This window comes from Choloepus didactylus, chromosome 19 (genome assembly GCF_015220235.1).
Source record: "Choloepus didactylus isolate mChoDid1 chromosome 19, mChoDid1.pri, whole genome shotgun sequence".
NCBI lineage: Eukaryota > Metazoa > Chordata > Mammalia > Pilosa > Megalonychidae > Choloepus > Choloepus didactylus.
In genome coordinates this window covers 65,789,529-65,807,801 of record NC_051325.1, presented here as the reverse complement: position 1 = coordinate 65,807,801, position 18,273 = coordinate 65,789,529, and the positions used below count along the sequence as shown (strand labels likewise).

The 18,273-nt window shown below is 66.5% G+C and overlaps 2 protein-coding genes across 9 annotated transcripts in view; both read right to left on the bottom strand.

The window, feature by feature from the left end:
• Nucleotides 1-42: 42 nt before the first annotated feature.
• TNFRSF6B (TNF receptor superfamily member 6b) lies at nt 43-2,430 on the bottom strand. 2 transcript variants are annotated; one of them, XM_037810987.1, is made up of 4 exons: nt 2,294-2,430; nt 1,529-1,998; nt 1,213-1,416; nt 43-371 (listed from the first exon to the last, which is right to left on the bottom strand). In XM_037810987.1, exons 2-4 carry the CDS (start codon nt 1,953-1,955, stop codon nt 79-81), a joined length of 924 nt encoding a protein of 307 aa, XP_037666915.1. In that variant the 5' UTR covers nt 1,956-1,998; nt 2,294-2,430; the 3' UTR covers nt 43-78. The 2 variants fall into 2 exon arrangements, with proteins under 2 accessions (XP_037666915.1, XP_037666914.1); XM_037810986.1 differs by having other exon boundaries at nt 2,090-2,415.
• Nucleotides 2,431-2,486: 56 nt separating this feature from the next.
• The window catches only part of RTEL1 (regulator of telomere elongation helicase 1), a 49,035-nt gene continuing 33,248 nt past the window's right edge, over nt 2,487-18,273 (bottom strand). The window contains exons 13-37 of one of the 7 annotated variants that reach the window (XM_037810981.1): nt 18,045-18,142; nt 17,101-17,156; nt 13,803-13,904; nt 12,017-12,091; nt 11,858-11,939; nt 10,210-10,342; nt 9,915-10,028; nt 9,374-9,414; nt 9,112-9,197; nt 8,922-8,999; nt 8,517-8,594; nt 8,211-8,357; nt 8,026-8,141; nt 7,626-7,749; nt 7,392-7,542; nt 7,111-7,256; nt 6,277-6,357; nt 4,675-4,879; nt 4,470-4,586; nt 4,215-4,331; nt 3,731-3,943; nt 3,448-3,636; nt 3,231-3,365; nt 3,049-3,161; nt 2,487-2,949 (exon numbers count right to left, since the gene is read on the bottom strand). In XM_037810981.1, coding sequence (XP_037666909.1) covers nt 2,875-2,949; nt 3,049-3,161; nt 3,231-3,365; nt 3,448-3,636; nt 3,731-3,943; nt 4,215-4,331; nt 4,470-4,586; nt 4,675-4,879; nt 6,277-6,357; nt 7,111-7,256; nt 7,392-7,542; nt 7,626-7,749; nt 8,026-8,141; nt 8,211-8,357; nt 8,517-8,594; nt 8,922-8,999; nt 9,112-9,197; nt 9,374-9,414; nt 9,915-10,028; nt 10,210-10,342; nt 11,858-11,939; nt 12,017-12,091; nt 13,803-13,904; nt 17,101-17,156; nt 18,045-18,142 — 2,872 coding nt within the window. In that variant the 3' untranslated portion in view covers nt 2,487-2,874. Of the gene's footprint in view, nt 2,950-3,048; nt 3,162-3,230; nt 3,366-3,447; nt 3,637-3,730; nt 3,944-4,214; nt 4,332-4,469; nt 4,587-4,674; nt 4,880-6,276; nt 6,358-7,110; nt 7,257-7,391; nt 7,543-7,625; nt 7,750-8,025; nt 8,358-8,516; nt 8,595-8,921; nt 9,000-9,111; nt 9,198-9,373; nt 9,415-9,914; nt 10,029-10,209; nt 10,343-11,857; nt 11,940-12,016; nt 12,092-13,802; nt 13,905-15,681; nt 15,986-17,100; nt 17,157-18,044; nt 18,143-18,273 lie in introns of those variants that run through there. The other 6 variants (XM_037810979.1, XM_037810980.1, XM_037810983.1 and 3 more) reach the window with 6 other exon arrangements.

Here is an 18,273-nt window from a genome sequence, read left to right as displayed (position 1 = left end):
CCCCGGGGACAGCTGAGGACTCGGCACAACCAGCTCTACAAAATGGCTTTATAAGAAAGGAGCCCGGCCGGCCGGGGCTCAGGGCGCCGCGGCGGGGAGGAAGCGCGCGCGCACGCTCCGCTCCAGCCCCGGCAGCCGCGCGGCCCGAAGCGCCTGCAGCAGCCGCCCCAGCAGCGCCCCGGGCCGCGGGCCGTGCAACTCCGCCAGCCGCCGCCGCAGCTCCAGCTGCAAGGCCGCGCGGTCCTCCCCACGCGGCGGCGGCCTCTGCGCCCCCGAGCCCGCCAGGGCCTGCCGCAGCCGCCGGAGCTTCTTGAGCGGGATGTCCTGGAAAGCCACGAAGTCGATGGCGGCGCGCTCGCACTCCTCGTTCCCTGCGCGGGTCGGGGCACCGGGTGGGCTGCGGTCCAGGGTGCATCCTCCCCGCCCCGTGCCTCCCGCCTCCACGACATGAACCGAGGCAGGCCCTACATGTGCTCAGCGCTTCTTGGGCCTTGGGTGGGTCCTGGGGAGGGTGAACCAGAGACCCCGCTTTCCAGGAACTGCTCTTAGAGGGGACAGAACGTAAACTGCTGGGGTGTGTGGGTGCAAAGCAATGAAATAAAACCAGTGAGAAGGTGTAGGAGGGTGGGCTGGGGCACTAATCAGAAGCCTGAGCGGCAGGGGAAGCCGCCATGCAAATACATGCAGGAAAGGAGTGCACCCAGCAGGGGCAGCGGTCAGTGCAAAGGGCCTGGGGTGGGAGCTGCTCGGCCTGTTGGGGGTGCAGCAGAGAGGTCCTTTCGGCTGGGGTGGCCTGGGGGTGGGTGAGAGTGGGAGGAGGTGAGGGCAGGGCCTGGCCTGGGGGCCGGGGGGCTTGTCACTGGTGCAAGGAGGGAAATGAGAGCCACTGAGGGACTTGGGCAGGGGAGGAACTGACTTGCTGCTTAAGGGGATCTGTCACGTAGTTGCTGTGTGACCTGGACCAAACTGTTTACACTCCCTGGGCCTCAGTTTCCCAACCTCAAGTGGGAAGCAGCACCATCTGCCTCTCAGGCAGGTGTGGGGGGTGAGAAAGGGTGCTGAAGCCCTGGTTGGGGGGCTCCCTGGGAGAGGCACGCCTGGCTCCGTCAGACACTTGGCCATCCCTGACCCGCCAGAGCTTCCAGAGGCGAGAGGAAATGCTGGGGCTCCCGGGCTTGGCACGGGCCTGCCTCCCCAGCCCAGACCGCTCACCTGGCTCGGCCGGCTCCCGGGTGCCGAGTGTGAAGCCCGCGCAGCTGGTGCACAGCGCGTCGCGGAAGGCGGAGCCCGCCACATTGAGGGCCAGGCCCAGGGCCGTGCAGTTCCGATGGGGCTGGCAGCGCTCTGAGCTCGAGCTGCTGGCGGAGTAGCTGCCCGGGGCGCACGGCCGGCACTGCGTATTCTGGCTAGGAGTGCCTGGGGCGGGGCGCGGAGGTGGGGTCACCCTTTCTCGTGGCCCCCTGCCCCCAGCCCCCAGCCCCCAGCCCGCCGCCTCCCCTCCGAGCGCGGCCCCGCCTGGCCCACCCACCGGGCGCGAGCACGCCGGCCCCGGGCGGGCAGGGCGCGTGCTCCAGGCAGAACCCGGCGTGCGCGTAGAAGCCGGGCTGGCAGCGGCAGGCACGGTTGTGGGTGGCGCTGCACGGCCGCGCCTCCTCCTCGCGCTCCCCACAGATGACGTTGCAGTAGCGGCAGCGCTCCAGGTAGTTCCAGAACTGTGTGTAGTGGCGCGGCGGGCACGCGCCGCACGCCGTGGGGCTGCCCCGGCGGCAGGGCCGCTGCACAAAGGTGCCCGGGGGGCACTGGCCGCACACCAGCCACTCCCGCGTCTCCGCGTCTCGCCACGGGAAGGTGGGCGCGTCCGCCGCTGCCCCGCGCACCGACAGCGCCAGCAACAGGGCGAGCAGCGCCCACGGCGGGGACAACGGGCACAGGCCCGTCCTCTCCGGCGTCCGCATGGGGGAGCCTCTCGCGCGCACGTCGGCGGCCTCCGGGAGCGCCCTGCGGAGGGGTTCACAGGGTTCAGCGGGCCGCGGGCGGCCGGGCCCAGCCCCCTCGGCGGCCCCAGCTCGGGGAGGGGGCCATGCCCTACCTCCTGCCGCGCGCTCCTGCCGGGCAGCCCTGGCGGCGGCCTATATAGGGCAGGGGAGGGCGGGCAGGCCCCGCCCCGCAGGAACTCTCCCGGGGGGGGGCACAGTGACCTCCAGAAGGCACTGCTGTGACCCCATTTTCCGCACTGTCACGGCCCCCTGTCCTCTGCCCCCAGGCAGTCCCCTGGTCGCCCAGCATTACCCACCCTGTAGCCAGGCCCAGGGAACTGACTCCGGGGCTCCAGTGGTGCCACCGAGTCTCCCTGTCTAGCCTTCTGCCAACTGCTAAGAGGGACCCCGGGGACAATGGGTGGCTCCGTTGGCATGGGGCAGTTTGGGAAGAAGACCCTCCACCGGGCAGGACCGTCACATCCAAACACCAAGCCAAGGCCAGGACACTCCTGTTGTGGACAGTGCCAGCAGCTTTATTAGAGCCGTCACCTGGTCACACACAGGCCCCAGGGAGTGCCCCCTGCCTGCCAGGCCCGGGGCTCAGCCGGGAAGCCCCTGGGTCCTGTCCTGGAGACGCACCCAGCAGCACACAGGCGCCAAGGAGGGGTCTGCCTTCTCCCAGGCATGTGGGAGGTCCAGCTGAAGACTCAGGACCCCCGTCTGCCTGGCCTGTGGGTCTCGGGGGCTGCACTGGGATGGGGCCCCCCGACTGCTGGGCTCTCAGCTGGAGGGATGCTGGTGGTGGCCCAGCCCACTGGGGGATGTGGAGGCAAGTGTCCGAGTCGTGTCCCCAGGTGGCCTCAGCCCCTCCAGACGCCAGGGTGGCAGCAAGGGGCTAGGCCCAGAAGACGACTTGCGTGAGGCTCTGCTTCCTGGTGACAGCGTGGCAAGCCGGGCACGTCTTAGAGGTCTGTGGAGACACGGAGGGTGTGCTGGACAGGCCTGAGGTGGGCCGAGCCCAGCAAGGAGGGGGCCACATCCACAGAGAGGGAGGCTGGGGGCTGCCGACCTGGAGGCGCCGACGCCAGCAGGCCTGGCAGCGGTGGAAGTCACAGGCCGGGCACTGGAAGGGCACCTCGTCCTCCGCCCCGCAGCCTGGGCACCCGGGGCCTCCTGCAGGGGCTGTCAGTGAGTGTGAGGGGCACCAGGCTGGCGTCCCGATGCCCCCACAGCCCCTGCCATGAGACATACCCCATTCGGGTTCCACGTGGCCACGGGGGGGTAGGGGCACCCGACTGGGCCCCACACCGTCGGCCGGCCTCTGCTGGCGGCAGAAGGAGGAAACCTTGCTCTGGACCCTCTCAGGTTTTTCGGGCTGTGAGGGGCCTGGAGACGGAGGATGAGTCCAAGGAGGGTCGTGGGGCTCCCCATGACACTGGGCAGCAGGAGCCCCAAAAGGACACCCTACCTGGCCTGGGCGCTACCAGAGTCTCCTGGACGAGGTTGGCTGGGATCCCGGGGCCAGAGGGCACAGTGGGGCTCTCATCCAGGGGTCCCCGCAGCTCCAGGCCCCCACCTGGGGCAGGCAGGCCCGTCAGGTCTGTGCACGTCTGCCAGAACTGCTGCTTGTGGTGCGGGCGCACAAACATGCCAAACCCTGCCGAGTGGGCACTCAGTGGGCAGCCTCCTGCCAGGGCCACCCCATGGAATCCCCCAACCACCACAGACCCCCAGCCCCGCTGGCCACTTGCTCTGCAGCAGGGGGAAGTCCTCAGGCCTCGCAGTGGTGAGTGCGGCCACCACAGCCACTGCCTTCTCATAGTCATTGTCCCTCTTGTAGTCTTTCAGTGCTGCCAGGAGCTGGCTGCAGCCTGTGGAGCCCAGGGCCTTGCGGACGTCTGCCAGGTAGGTGGTCGTGGCAGCTGAGCCCCGCTTCTCAGTGGGTGGGCGGCTGCCTGGCTCTCCTGGCGGGAGGGGCCAGGGCTCGGGGGCTGCACCAGGGCTCCCAGGACCCATCTCTGTGCACTGCCCAGGTTGGTGACCCCCAGGCCGCCCGCCCCCCTTCGGAGCCCTTCACAGCAGCTGCCCCCATGTTCTCCAGAACCCGGCAGGAGGCCAAGGCCAGGACACCCTTCTCCAGGCACCACTGGGTCTCGGCACCATTGGGGACCCTGGCTCGAGAGAAGCCTCTTGAGCCAAAATGTGCAGTGTGAGCTTTTCCCAGGCCTCAAGTACCTGCAGTGGGAGCCCTGGAGGCCAGGTGGGGTCCCCCCTGGTTCAGGTGCTCAGTGGGGTCCAGCTGTCCAGCCGCATCCTTGGAGAGGGTCAGCTTGGAGTTAGGCTTCCTCCTTCCTGAAGAAACACAACAGCCCAGGGGGCCATGGGCACTCCTGAGCCCAGAGCCAGGTTCCAAGTCCCCGGAGAAGGTGGTAGGTCTGGCTAAGGGGACACTAGGTCCCCCCAATCCTCCTCAGACTGGACAGCACTCACCCCTGGGGTCCTGGGGAACGCTGTCCTCGGGGTGGTGGCCACAGCCCCGGCCTGTCAGCTGGAGGCAGGCTGCATCAAACTGCTGCTTGTGGTGAGGCCGCACAAACTGGTAGAAACCTGTGGGATGGGGAGGGGTTGGTGTCCGGAACCCCTGCCCAGCACTTTCCCCCGCCGGCACCCCACCCACCCTGGGCTGCGAGGGCACCTCGGAGCAGGCCATGCCTCCCCGGGTCCTCAGCAAAGAGGGGCCCGAGCGTGGCCACCAGGGTGGGGAGGTCGTCAGAGCCCTTGTAGCCCTGCAGGGCCCGGGTGAAGGTGGCGAAGTTGGCTTGGCTTAGCGCCTGCTTCACGGCCGCCATAAAGAGCTTGGCTCTGCCTGCCTGTTCCCCCAGCACCGGCTCACACTCCTCCTGCAGGACACACAGCCAGGGGTGGCCACAGGAGCCTGGGGACAGCGAGTGGCTGAGGGCCCAAGGTCCTTGAAGGCCCACGAGACTGGACAGCACCAAGCCCCTCTCCTCATCCAGCCAGTCTGACCCCTGCTCAGCCCCAGTGAGGGCACCGCAAGGCTTACTCAAGGCCCCGGCAGGACCCAGCCCCACGGTCTGCCCACTCCCCACCCGCCAGCCCAGGCTGCAGTGCCTCCCTCTCCAGGGGCTCCACCTCTGGGGAGCCCGCAGTCCAGAGCACTCAGCAGGGTAGGCAGGAGGCCCACCAGGAAAGTCTCTGGGTGCAAAAAGCCCCGAGGAGGGCAACCCCTCAGGCACCCAGCTGTCCTGTGCGGCCATGGCCGCCCGTCCCCCAGGACCAGGGCCTGACACCCAGCTCAGAAGGCTGAGTGGTCTGGAGCCTTCTGCAGAAGGAAACACTTGCCTCCGATCCCCCAGATCCACCACAACCCCATTAAATTAGAGTGGGACAATCAGAAATCACATTCTGCTGGGAAGCTACACCAGGAGCTCCACTGCGCCAAACACAAACAAGCCCAAATCGGACCCCAGGTCTGGCTCCAGCCCCAGGTCACAGGAAGCGTGCTGGCCCCCACCACAATGCTGCCAGGGGCTGGGTCGAGAGGGGGGACAGATGACAGGGTTCTCACGAGGACACGATGGTGGGGGCTGCTGAGCATAGGGAGACTTAAGGGATGTGCCACTGAACCAGCGGCCAGTGCTCCTGTGAGCCCTGAGACCATGAACGATGGCAACGGAGGCACTGGGGACAGGGTGGGATGTGAGCGGGGTGGTGGATGGGCCAGCAGGTGGCCGAGGCCGCCTGGGCTCTGGGCTCTGACCTCTGAGCCACAGAGATGTCACCATGCAGGGAAGCTGGCTAAGGGGTGGGTGGGAGGACTGTCCTGTTTCTGCAACTAGTTTTGTGTCTGAGAGCATCTCGAAAAACTAAAATAAATAAACTGGGGTGATCTTTCAACTGAATGCAATGGGTGTCCAAGGTCCAGGGCCCCGACCAGCCCAGAGGGTGGGGCCTGCGGGTGCCACGGGGTCCTGGACGTTGGTGATCATGGCCTTGTGAACTATGTTAGAAACAGACTTGTCTGCGAGGAGGTAAACCTGGAAAGCTGATGCCTGGAACAGTTTCCACAGCCCAGCCAGGAAAGGAAAGGCGGCTGCACCCTCGGCCGTGGATGCCACGGCTCTGCGACGAGGGGGCAGTCATGGGGCCAGCACCCCTCGCGGCTCCCATCAGACAGGGCTGGGCCTGCCCCCCACCGGCAGTCCCCAGCACTGAGAGCCCAGCTCCTAGAAGTGGGTGCTCTGGCCACGCTGTATGCCGTCTGCCGTCCTCGTACCAGGCCACTGGCGAGTTTGATCCTCTTCCGCCCACCTCGTGAAGCCTTGGGCTGCAGGGACGGGCTGGGGCGATGGTGCACCTGAGGGGACACGGCCACGGTCCAGCCCACACCCTCGGGGCCCCCAAAGGGCCATGGGGGGCAGGCAGGCCCTGGCGGCACAGCCAGGCCTCGGCCTTTTCCTCTGAGCCATCCGTGCACATGGCGGCCTTGGCAGGGGCCCAGGTGGCCTGCGGGTGGCATCTGCAGCCACAGGCCTGGGGCACGATGGCTTACGGTAACCGGGGAGCTTGCCGGGAACAGAACACACAGGGCTCAGAACGCCGGAAGCCAGCGGGGCGGGAGTCCAGGCCAGGAAGCAGGAGTGGGGAGAGGGAGACGCCTCCCAGCAGGAAGCAGGAAAGCAGCTTCTGGGCAAAGGCGCCCGGGGAGAGGAGAACGGGGGCGGGGGGGTGGGCAGCACCTCCTGGAACCAGGGCCACTTCCCAGCCTGAGGCCCCGAGAAGCAGCCAGCAGGCAGAGGGCTGGGAGAGGAGCAGGCCTGGGGCTCCCTGCAGGCTGATGCCCAGGAGACCCCACAAGGGGCATGCAGGGCAGGGCAGAGTGCGGCCCAGGCAACTGCTGGGTGTGGACTCAGCAGTGACGGGTGTGCGGGAAGCCCCTGCCCGGGGATGGGGAGTCACAGGCACCCGGAAGCCAGACAGGGTGGGGCCCACAGCTGGGTCTGAGAAGGTCGAGGTGCTGGGGCCCCTGTCTAGGGCCCCCAGCCCTGTGACGGAGGAGGACAGGAGAACAGGAGGGGAGGGCGAGGGGCAGCCGGCCGGGTGTGCTCACCAGCTCCTCCGTGGGGAGGGCCCCGTCCTCGGGCCCCCCGGTCTGGCGCTCACTGTGCTCCAGGGCGGCCAGCAGCCCCGGGGGCCTCCGCTGGGGACCCGCTGACCCCTGTGCATACTCCACACAGAGGCTGTTCTCGGCGTCCCCTGCGGACAACCAGGGGGGCTCAGGCTGGCATCCGTCTCGGGCCCCGAGGCTCTCTGCCTGTGTTGGCACCCCTCCGTGGTGCTGGCCGCAGCCCCTGCCACCCCTGTGCCCACGGCCACACAGCCCTCGCACACCCTCTGGCTTCCGCCTCAGGCTGGGCACGTGTACGTCCAGGGTCCTGGCTTTCCTGGCTGGGGCGGGGGGCCCAGGGAGCGCAGCACCAGAGACAGCACCTTCTCCCTCAGCCGGGCTCGGGGCGGGGGCCTGGGGCCCAGGCTCGGGCACCTGGCACAGAGGGTCAGGGGTGCTTGAGGGAGGGCAGGGAGGCTACGCCCTTTCCCGTGTCCAGGGGCCACATGAGAACCCACAGCTTTCTGAGCCACGCGGAAGAACTGGGCCACGTCCCGGACGACGGGTCCGAAGCTGTCGTACACCCTGACGTAGGGGCGCACCCAGGAGGGGAGCTGAGCCCTGGCGTCCGCAGAGGTGAACCTGGTGGGTGGGCACAGCCTTTCAGCCCAGCGCCCTCTCCCAATGGGGACCCCTGCACCCCGCCCAAGATCCTGTCCAGCCACCAGAGCCGCTTCCCGGGTCCTGGATGTGCCAAACGACCCAGGGTCACGGCAAGCAGCATGGGCCCGGCAGGGAGGCGGCCCTGAGCTGACACCTGAGTCAGGACTCCCCCAGGAAGTAGCCCTGGCAGGGCCAGAGCAGCCGCTGGGGAGAAGATGGGGTCTGCCTGGGGCCTTCAGGCCGGGGGCCACACACCTGTGGTCACAGAGGAAGACGGCCCCGTAGTCCCGGCGGTGCCGGATCACCCGCCCGAGAGCCTGGTTCACAGCCCGGGACGCCTGCTGCCGGTACCACTCGTGCCCGGAGAGGGACTGCAGGGAGGACGTGGTCACAGCCCCTCCGGAGAAGAGCTGCCCTGCCCCTGGCCCACAGCCCCTCACCGGGACCCCGGCTCCACTCTGGCCCCTCATCTCATCCAGGAACTGCATCTTGAGGACCACCCGGGGGTCCATCCGTGGTGGGTATGGGAGGCCCGTGACGACCACACCTCGGGCGTTGCCGTCCGCGAAGTCCAGCCCCTCGCTGGCCTGGGGGATGGGGACAGAGCTGCCTTGGGAGCAGAGGACACTCGCCTCTGGCTGGGAGCTCCCACGGGCCCTGCACTGGGGCTGGAGACTGTGCAAGACCCCTGTGCCCAGCCCCGGACCACCACAGCCAGCATGTGCGCCCTTCGCCCGTGACCTCACCTTCCCCCGGCACACGGCCAGGAAGGAGGCCCCGGTGGCCCCTGGGCAGGCGACCCTGGCATAGTAGGCGTCCATTACCTGCAGGGAGAGCCACTCAGTGGGAGCCTGGGCGCTTCCCGAGACGAAGGCTCAGGCCGGCCAGGAGGCAGCTGGCCGGCCCTGGGGGCATCCTTCCGGCACGGACCCTCTGGCTGACCCCTGCCCTGCCCCTAGAACTTGTTCAGTGTTTCCTGCAAACTCAGGAACCCGGGCCAGGGGAGGGACGGGGATGCACTTCAGGTGCAAACTGGGACCCAGGCTGGCGTGAGATGCCCGGCCCCCACCGCAGCACTGACGTGCGGGGGCCACTGACAGCTGGGGGGCCAGGCCGCTGCCCGGGGTGCCTCGAGGCAGGCAGGGACGGACCTCTGCGAAGCCACTTTTGCTTCTCGGCTCCATAAATATCGGCTTCAGCTCCTCGATCTTTCTGGCAAAATCGCGGGCCTGTTGGAGGGTGCACTGACATGAGAGCCACGGGGGCCAGCACCCTCGGCAGGCCAGTGGCCCCGCCCGCCGGACCCTCTGCCAGTCTGGGGCCCCCGGTGGGGTGACGCACCCGCCAGAACTCCAGGCTCTTCTCCATGGCGGGGTAGGAAGGGAAGAAGACCAGGAGGCCGCGAGGGACCACTCGCGCGATGTTTCCTGGCAGCAGGGACCGCACCTTGCTCGGGATGGGCCGGGCGCCACGAGGCCCCCCAGGGAGCGCACGCGTGTGGGTGGGCGGGGCGGGGGGAGCAGGGCCGGCAGCGGGCGGGACGGAACAGCTCGGGCAGGGAAGGCTCCCGGGCGGGGACAGGCCCTGCAGGAGGGCCACTCACCGAGGGCTTTCCCCAGGGAGGACAAGCACTCCTCGGAAAACCTGCGCAGAGCAAGGAGTGGCTGCCGTGAGGGGCCTGGCTCTCGGCCCTTCTTGGGGAAGGAAGGGGTCCTGCTACGTCCAACTCGCAGCCAGGGGCTCCTGTGGCCCCTCAGGCCGGGGGGCTCCCTGGGGGGGCTCTCTGCTTTCCCACCATGAGGAACAGACAACAGTGCCCTCGCCAGGCCCTGGTCAGCCACGCAGCGCTGACCACCAGCACTGGGCCCCTGAGCCACATAACCCAGTTCCCCAGGGCCCAGCTGCCCCAGCACCCCACTGGCTGCCCCCTGTGGCGCTTCCCCACGTCCTGGCGCCGTCACCGCGGATGCCACCCTGAGCCGGCCCCAGGCCGTGGGCTCAGGCTGCAGGTCTCGGGCTCACAGGCAACATATGGAGACCTCAACCCCCATTCAGCAGCCCCCGGCCCTTCTGGAGCAAGGGCCACTGACAAGGAACAGCCCAAGGCCGGGTCATTTCCCTCTGCCCCCAGCGGAGCCCCTCACCGCTTGTCAAACGCAGAGCTCAACTGGGCCCCGTCCGGGCCTCTGGGGACGACCCCCACCCAGATCTGCTGCTTCTCGATGACATGCGGGTTCTCCAGGCAGACTGGAAAAGGGCTGGGCGTGGGCGCCCAGAGAGCAGGGGTGACGCTCAGGCCTCTCCAGATGGGGCGGCCGTGGGGGGTGGGCCTGGACCTGGGGCCCACCGCAGCCACCCACCTGCCCCCTGCCCCGAGTAGCCACCCCCTGGCGTTACCCGCACACCAGCCTCAGCGGGGCTCAGTGGGCAGCTCCTTACATCTGCATCTCCAGGGCGAAGGAGGACACGGGGGCCAGCGTGCCACTGGTGAGGATTAGGGAGCGGACGCCCTGACGGACGAGCTCGTGCATGGTGTGCCCGGGGCTGAAGCACCAGTAGCTCAGCACCTTTCCTGCAAAGGGAGGCGCATGGGGACGGGGCCCTGGGGACACCTGTGCTGCCTGCAGGCCCCGCGGCCGCCTCCCGCTCACTGGGCACCTCGCACCGCCCGCCGCCCTGGCTGCCTGCTGCCACCCTGCCGCCCGGGAGGAGTGCACAGGCCAAGGCGCCCCCAGGAGCGCAAGCCCGCGCGCCCCATGTGCCCACGGGAGAGCCGTGCTGTGCCCTGGGCTAAGCTTGCCAGCAGCCCCTCCCTTGGGGGTCCCAGCATCTCCCCACCCCCAGAGCCGATGGCAGACCTCGGGCAGCCACCAGGGTGGCCACTGGGGGAGCCCATGAGAGGGGCAGCCCCCACCCGGGCCTCGGGGGAACCAGGCTGTGGCCACATGCATGAAGCAGACCCTCAGGGGCCCCAGCTGCCCTCGCACCCAGGGCACCCGTGTTCCCAGAGCCCCTGGGAGCACCTCGCGTTACATGAAGAACAAATGAGACCACAGGGGTGCAGTGGGCCCCGTGGCTCCGAGAAGCACCAGCAGGAGGCAGAGCGGGGGACAGGCCAGAGGGGCCGGGCAGGCTTATGCCTCCCCCAAATCTCCGGAAGCTTCGGCATCAACCCAGCGCACAGGAGACCTTGCACCCGACTCCACGGTCAGTGCGGGGGCCGCAAGAAGGACAGCAGCTTTCTGAGAAGGGCAAGGCCACTCCTCCCCCTCTGGGGCCAGGTCTGCTCCACTGCGGCCACCCCAGACGGTTGGGGAGGGACCGGCTGTGGGTGGAGGCAAGCCCCCCACCCAGGGCACAGGAGGGAGCCAGCAAAGCCACCCACCACGGGGTGACTGAGCCCCCACCCACCCCCTTCCTCTGCACACCCCTGGTTCCCAGTAAGCCAGAGATGAAACCCCGACCCAGGGAGTGGCCATCTCAGAGGTGGCGGGGGTAGCGAGTACAGGACGCCCCCTACCCAAGGCACAGCCGGCACCTGTAAGACCTGCACCCACCCGCAGCAGAGACCCCCGGCCTGGCACAGAGAGCGGGCAGTACACGGAGCCTCCAAGAGCGCCGGGTGACGGACCTCACAGAAGCCACATGGGGGGCGCCAGTGTCTCCCATTCTCAAGGAAAGAGACCAGGCCACAGAGCGAGATAGTCTCTCGGTAGGTGCTGAACCACCACACACAGCCTGTCCCACCCCACAGCCCTCGCTCCCCGCCCAGGCTGCCCAGATGGTGCCAAGGCCCGACCTTTCTTCCTGACGCTCGGGCTGGCTCAGCCAGACTGATTCACAGCTTGACACCCACAGACGGAGACAGGGGGGTCTCCAGGGCCAGCCTCACTGGCTGTTGGCCAGGCCCTCACAGCCGAAGGACAGCAACAGTGGGCAGAGGGCCGGCACGTCCCCTCCGGGCAAGCGTGGGCGCCAGCTGCCTCTGGGCACAGCCCCGACCTCAGGGGGTGGGGGGCACACCTGCCCAGCAGCCCAGGCCACCGTGCGGGGCCAAGCAGACAGTGACCCGGCCCTGGAGCGGTACCTGGCTTTCTGGCAACAGCAGCACCCCAGGCGTCTGAGCGCTGAGCTCTTCTCCGTTGACTGGTGTCGGGGTGGACGTGCACCTGGGGGGGCGGGGCGTGCAGGGGTCGGACATGGTCCCCCCCCACACACCATGCCCAACCAGCCCAAGGGCTCCTACCTTGTAGGACCTCGAGACCCCCTGTCCCACCACAGAACTGGGGCTGCCCTCGGGGATGTCAGTGCTGAAAACGAGCTGGAAGGCAGAGCAGGGCCACAGGTCAGTGAGGACAAGGCAGGAGAAGGGCCGGGAGGGGCGAGAGCGGGGTCTGGCACCAGCCAGTGCAACCTGAGCACATGAGGCCTGACACACTGAAAGACACATGGACTCGCAGACATCACCTGGTTCACCTGCTTCCGCCCGCGAGCCCCGACAGCTCCATCGTGTGGCCCCAGGGCCAGGGCAGCGAGTCTGTCCCTGCGAGCTGCAGCCAGCTTTGTACAGCACTGGCCACGGGAAGCCCCTCGTGTCAGTCGACAACCCTCCGTGTCGCCCTTGCCCCCTCCCACCGGGAGAAACGGCAGCCTCTGGAGCCCTCTGCCTCTGTCCCCGTGCCCGTGCCCCTCAGGCCACAGCGGGAGGCAGCAGGGTGGGTGCCGGGGGAGCCCTTCAGGATGGCCCAAGGCACAGAGGGAGAGGAAGTCGGGAGGACACTGGGCAGCGGGGGCTGGAGAGACCAGGGGAGTGTCGCCTTGGCCCACGCCACAAGGCAAAGCAGCAAGGGGGACACATCCCGGGAGAAGGCACAGACAGCCCAGGGACACAAACTGCGTGGCTGTCTTGCCAGAAAATCCCCAAAAGTCAACTAAAAAACTTCTATAACTAAAAGGGAAATTTAATAAAATCATTTCAAACAAGAGCAGCAGATAAAAACCAACAAGGTCCATATGCCAGCAATAATGGGTTAAAAATATCCCTTTCACAAAAGTGACAAAACGTCCGTTAACACCTGGAAATAGCCCAGAAACACACTGTGCCTCTACTGGGGCAAAGGGCGACAGGCTCCTGAAGAACCTGACCTGGGTAAGGTGGTGGCAGTGGCACTCAGAGCTACGAGGCGGTTAGCTCTCCCCAAACCGATCTAAAAATTCAGCACGTGCCCAAGTCACAACAGGAGTCTTAAAGGAATTAAGCAAGCGGACTCCAGAGTTCATCTCCTGCAGAAATGCCAAGACAAGTTTGAAAGAGGACAACGAGGATGAGTATGTCCTGAGAGACATTAAAACAACCACAAAGCGACAGTAAACACAACTGTGCAGGCAAACACCAGAAAGCGCCGAGCCAGTCGGGGGCTGCAGCAGCGACGGGGCAGGTGCCTGGGAGGGCGCGGGAGCAGCCGGCCTCTCCCCCAAGGAGGCCGGAGCAGCCGGCCGGGAGGGGAAGAAACGACGAGATCTCCACCCTTCAGCCACCTCTAACAACGTCTGGGTTGGGGTTAGGGGTTGAAAGGCCTAAAGGTGAGACTGGAATCAGGAGGCCGGTCATAGGCTTGGAGCGGGCGGCCCTTTCAGAGAAGCCCCAAAGCACAAGCCTTACAGGATAAAACTGTAACAAGGAAACAGGTTTCAGTAAACAGGTTTCCGACATTGAAACCTGGTTACTAAACCTGCGGAAGAGCAGTAGAGCCAAGCAGAGGTCGAGCAGGGTGGGTTTGCATCGAGTTTGGCTTGATGTGCAGTTTACACAGACCAAGAAGAAAGACACATAACGTAATGGGGAAACGGCGGGGAGGCAGGCGGGGTGATGACTCCCAGGGAGGGAGTGACGAATGCCCCCAAAGTGCAGAAGGCCCCCAGCCCAAAGAATGCAAAGGGCAACCCCAGGAGGTCGCTTTCCGCACATCATTCAGGCAAAACCAACAGAGAAGGGCGCACCCCGAGGCTCAGGGAACAGGTGCCGCACTTACTGGTGGAGAAACCAAGAAATCTTCACACGCAGGCACGAGAAGGCCCGTTCCAGGGCTGTGTTCCTCGGCCCCAGAGCACGGAGAAGTGACACACAGAATGCCCTGCGGGGACCCGGGCCACAGACAAGGAACAGGTGGGCCTGGGCGGCCAGGTGCCGCGAGGCCTCCAGGGGGGCTGGGCGGGCGCTGCCCTCCACATGGCCCGGGACCACAAATCTCTGCTCCAGATGCATTACCTTTAATTTATACACACACGTGTACATGAGCATGCGTGTGCATGCGTTATATGCCTTTTAAACATGCTTGTGAATTTGTGTGCCTGTGTGTATACTAATGGTCCGTGTGTGTATGTGTGTGCACACGGTGTGTCCATGCATGGGTGTGTGCATATGTGTACATGAGGCATGTGCCTGTATGTGTGCACGATGTGGCCCCGTGTGCATGCACGTGGCACACACGTGTGCACAGTCTATTGACAGGTGCGTGCATGCACGTGCATGGACATGTGTTTGCAGCACAACGCTGCATGGGCGTAGCCTGTGGACCACTGTGGTCTGGCAAGACGTGGAAGAGGCGAGAGCAGCTCACAGCCGCTTTCACTCCCACAGCGGCCGAACACCTGGTCTTGCATTTGACCAATGCGTCCACTGCAGGAAGAACAGAACCCGGGCCTCCCGCAGAGTCCAAGCAGCCGCACGTGAGAACGACTGAGGCCACAGCAGGCCCACAGCCTCCTTCATCCCTCCCTGTGCCTCTGCCTGGGTAGTTGGTGCCCCAGGGAGCCCTTCGGGCACCCAGGGACCGGCAGGAGTTCCAGGCAGTCCCCTTGGCTTCCCTGCCATAGGGGTGGAACCCCTCTGCCCTGAGTGGCTCAGGGCGCCTGACCCCGTGGCTCTGCCTTCCTGTCCCCTCACCTCGGGGCTGCTCTGACACCGTGCTGCCCACTCACACAGTCTGTGACCGCTGTGGCTCCACGGCGCTCAGCCGATCCCAGGACTCGGCCCCACGGGGTCTGAGCCACCCCTGCCCAATCCCGGTCCAGGCCAGAGGTGAGGACCGGCGCCCCCGCCCCCAGGCTCTGCAGGACTCTCAGGCCTGGATGAGAAGACCCGAGACAGGCAGCGAATGGCACCTCCTGTCCTCAGGCTGCACCCCCGTGTCCACATGTGTGAGGGCCCCCCCATGCTCTGAGCCTTCGGGGCCTCTCCTGGCTGGCCGCCCGCGCACGCCCCCCTCAGGCCCTGGCTCCTCACCCCCTGCCCTGTCTAACACGAGGCCGGCCTCGTCGACATCTGGCCACAGAAACCAGGGAGGGGATTTGGAGTCAAAGAAGCCCCTGCTGGCTGCTCCTCCTGGGTGAACCCACGTCCCTGCCTGTGCACCCCGAGGGGGACCGTGGCAGGCCGCCTCATGCAGGGCCCAGCTCCCAACCCAGTGGGGCTCCTCCCAGTGCTCGTGGGCCATTTACGACCACCGTGCCATTCAAAGGTGAGGGGCACGAGAAAGGAGCTGCGGTGCCACGAGCTCCAGCCTGGGGGGCTGCTGAGGCGTCACTGGGCAGGGGACCTGGGCGAGGCCAGACGGGGAGGGAGGACAGTGGCCCCAAGCACCTACGAACGGCACTCAGGACACAGGATGCCACGAGGGGCCCGCACTCCCACCCCTGCGTGGGAGCTGTGTGCGCATCCGAGGTGGGGAGGGGCAGGCGGGCACCTGCCTTGCTGGCCCAACCTCCCTGGGCCCCAGCAAGGCCCAGCTGGGCCCCACGTGGGCTCACCCACCCAGGACACCTGCGGGCACCCTCCCCAGCAGGGCACTCCAGGGAGGGGGCGTGCCAGGCAGCACCCCGCCACCTTGCAGCAGCCCAGGGCTGCCTCACCTGCCAGGGGCTGCTGAAGGGAAACCCCAAAGCCAAGGGCGAGCCGGGCCGGGAGCTGGGGGTCAGCAGGAAGAGCAGCCCCTCTACCCCTCCAGGTAGGTCCTGGCCACGGAGCAGGGGCCTGAGAGTCAGCACCAGGAGAGCAGCCAGGAGACGGGTGGAGGGCCTTGGTCCAGGGCCGAGGGGGGCTCCAGGCAAGCCATCCAGCCAGACCCACGGCAAGCGGACGCCGAAGCCTGCACAGGGGTCAGGCTGCCCAGAGCGCCAGTGGCCACGCTCCACCATCGCACCAGGCAGCAGGGGCCTGCGAGAAGGGCCAGGAGGACAGAGCCCTGGTCCCAGCAGGTCAGTGGCCATGGCACGCCCAGCCTGCCCAACCTGGAGCCTCACAAGCAGCTTCGGGGATGGTCCCCACTTGACAGGCCAAGAAACTGGAGCCTGGGGTGAAGTCACAGGCCCTGTCACAGAGCTGGCACACCAACAGCGCGGTGCCTCCTCTGTGTGGGTTCCCCCTCCTCCACGGAGCCCTGGTCCCTCTGGCCGTGCTGGACGTGTGGTGTGGAGGGAGGCACCTGGGGTCGGCCGTGACCAACACCACGTGGTGCAGGGCCTGTGCTCCGTCTCCGCAAGACCCACGCTGCACATCCAGGGCACTGTGGGCCATTCCGAAATGCCGAGCACGGCGCACAGGGGCACCACAAGTGCCAGGCTGACATCTCCCCTGGGGACCACAAGGCGTGTGGAGGGCCAGGGCCGTGTTAAGGGGTGCACAGTGGGGTGGGGTGCCCCAGCCCAGTCGCCACATCCAACACACGGAAGAGAGTGGCTGAAGAACTTTCTGGAAAGCACAACTCTGAGTGAGAGCCTAAGAGGGGCTCAGCAACCCCTGGGGATTGCTCCAGTCCGGAGGCCGTGCAGGCCAGGGCCAGGTCTGGGGGACGTGCTGACCAGGCCCACTGACCCCAGGTCACCCTCAAACATGAAGAGCGACAGAGGAGACATGACTCCAAGGGGCAAAAGGCAGAGCCAGCATGCTCTCGGCACAAGCCCTCCAGTCGCCCGCCCAGAAGCTGAAAGAGTGCTTCAGGAAATCCCTTGGGCAGGCAAGGCAGCTGGGCTGGCCCCCAGAGTGGTGGGCACAGGGAGGCGCACGTGCAGCCACCGGCTCCCCGGGCACGGCCACCCCCCAGGAGTCACACCATCGCCGAGCGGCCTTCTCAGCCTTTCTCCATCCCCTCCCTGGAGCCTGCGTGTGCTTTGGGGTCAGGAAACAGGCCTACAGGTCCATGCGTTTGAACCTGTGTCCTGTTCCCACATCACTCGGATCGGTACCAATTCCTCTCGGAAACGGAAGCATTGCTCCACCCGCTGTTTCCAGCTGGAAAGGAGAGAAACCGCATCCCGGCCAACTGCCCCTACCTGGATGATGTCCACGAGTTTCTGCAGTCCCGCTGTGTTGGTGAAGACCCCTGCACCTGTGGGCGCAGGTACAGTTGGCATCTTCACGGCTCATGGGGAGTGGCAAGCCCCACCTTCAGCCTCAAGTGACCCCAGCCAAGTCAGCCCCCAGAGCCACCGTCACTGCCCTCCTGAGAGGGGCTGGCTACACGTTCCAACAAGCTCCACCCACCCTACAGGGGAGGGGGCCGTGGGGTGCACCTCAGGAAGGGCTGCTCGCCTGCTCCCAACGCGCCACAGGAGAGGCAGGGCCTCTAGGCCTTGCAAGGAGGCCAGAGGTCTGGGGAAACCCTGCAGGCTGCACCCCTCCCAGAGCCCAGGCGCCCGGCAGAGGCAGGGTCTCCAATACAAACCAGCCCTGCTGGGCCCGTGTCTTCCCAACCCCCACGGGGCAGGGCCCACAGAGCAGCCTTTGGGAAAGCCAGGCAGGAAAGGGCCCCAGGCCTGCTCCTCCCCCGGCCCCCTCCTCTATGCAGAAACATGGAGGCCAGAGGCTGGTGGGAGCCCAGCTTGCCTCCCCTAGCTGGGGTCACCAGCTATGCCCGTAACTCCCTGAATCCACCTAGACCTCTTGCTACTTAAAATGGGACTAACTAGGAAGTAGTTGCAGTAAAAAGCTGACGGTGATGAAGCTGGCAAGTGCTTTACAAAATAATACAAGGGCTTGAGTAAGGGGCGCCAGCACCCCGGCATCCAGATCAGAGGCAAAACTCTGAGGCACGATTTCGGCTCGGTCAGCCCCACTCTGAGGAAAGGGCCCCACAGCAGCTGCAGCCTCCACGGAAGCAGGCGTCTGCCTGCCGCCGTCCCGGGTGCTACCCCAGGGGCTGCGCCAACCACCAGAGCTGAGGGCAGCACACCCCAAGAAAGGCCGAGCACCCTCTCCCACCCCCCGTGAGACTCACGTCCCGCCAGGTGCTGGATGACCTGGTCCAGCGAGTCCAGGATGCAGCTCTTGGTCTGAAGCGTTATCTGGGCTTCGGCCAGCAGCTCAAAGATGTAGCTGCCTCGGAGAGGAAAGCAGCTCAGGCCTGGCCAAGACCAGGCTCCTGCTCGAGGCAGCTAAAGGAGGCCAGGGCTTCACACGTCCCTCCCTCTGGACCGAGCGCTGAGCCTCCAGGGCAGGCCAGAGCG

Bases quoted from the DNA above. Each gene is read 5' to 3' on its own strand.
- TNFRSF6B (XM_037810986.1), bottom strand. From the start codon at position 2,286: ATGCTGGGCGACCAGGGGACTGCCTGGGGGCAGAGGACAGGGGGCCGT. The intron at 1,999-2,089 runs GTAGGGCATGGC...ACCCCTCCGCAG, and splicing joins GCAGGAGCGCGCGGCAGGAG to GGCGCTCCCGGAGGCCGCCG. The intron at 372-1,212 runs GTGAGCGGTCTG...CGACCCGCGCAG, and splicing joins CCGGGAGCCGGCCGAGCCAG to GGAACGAGGAGTGCGAGCGC.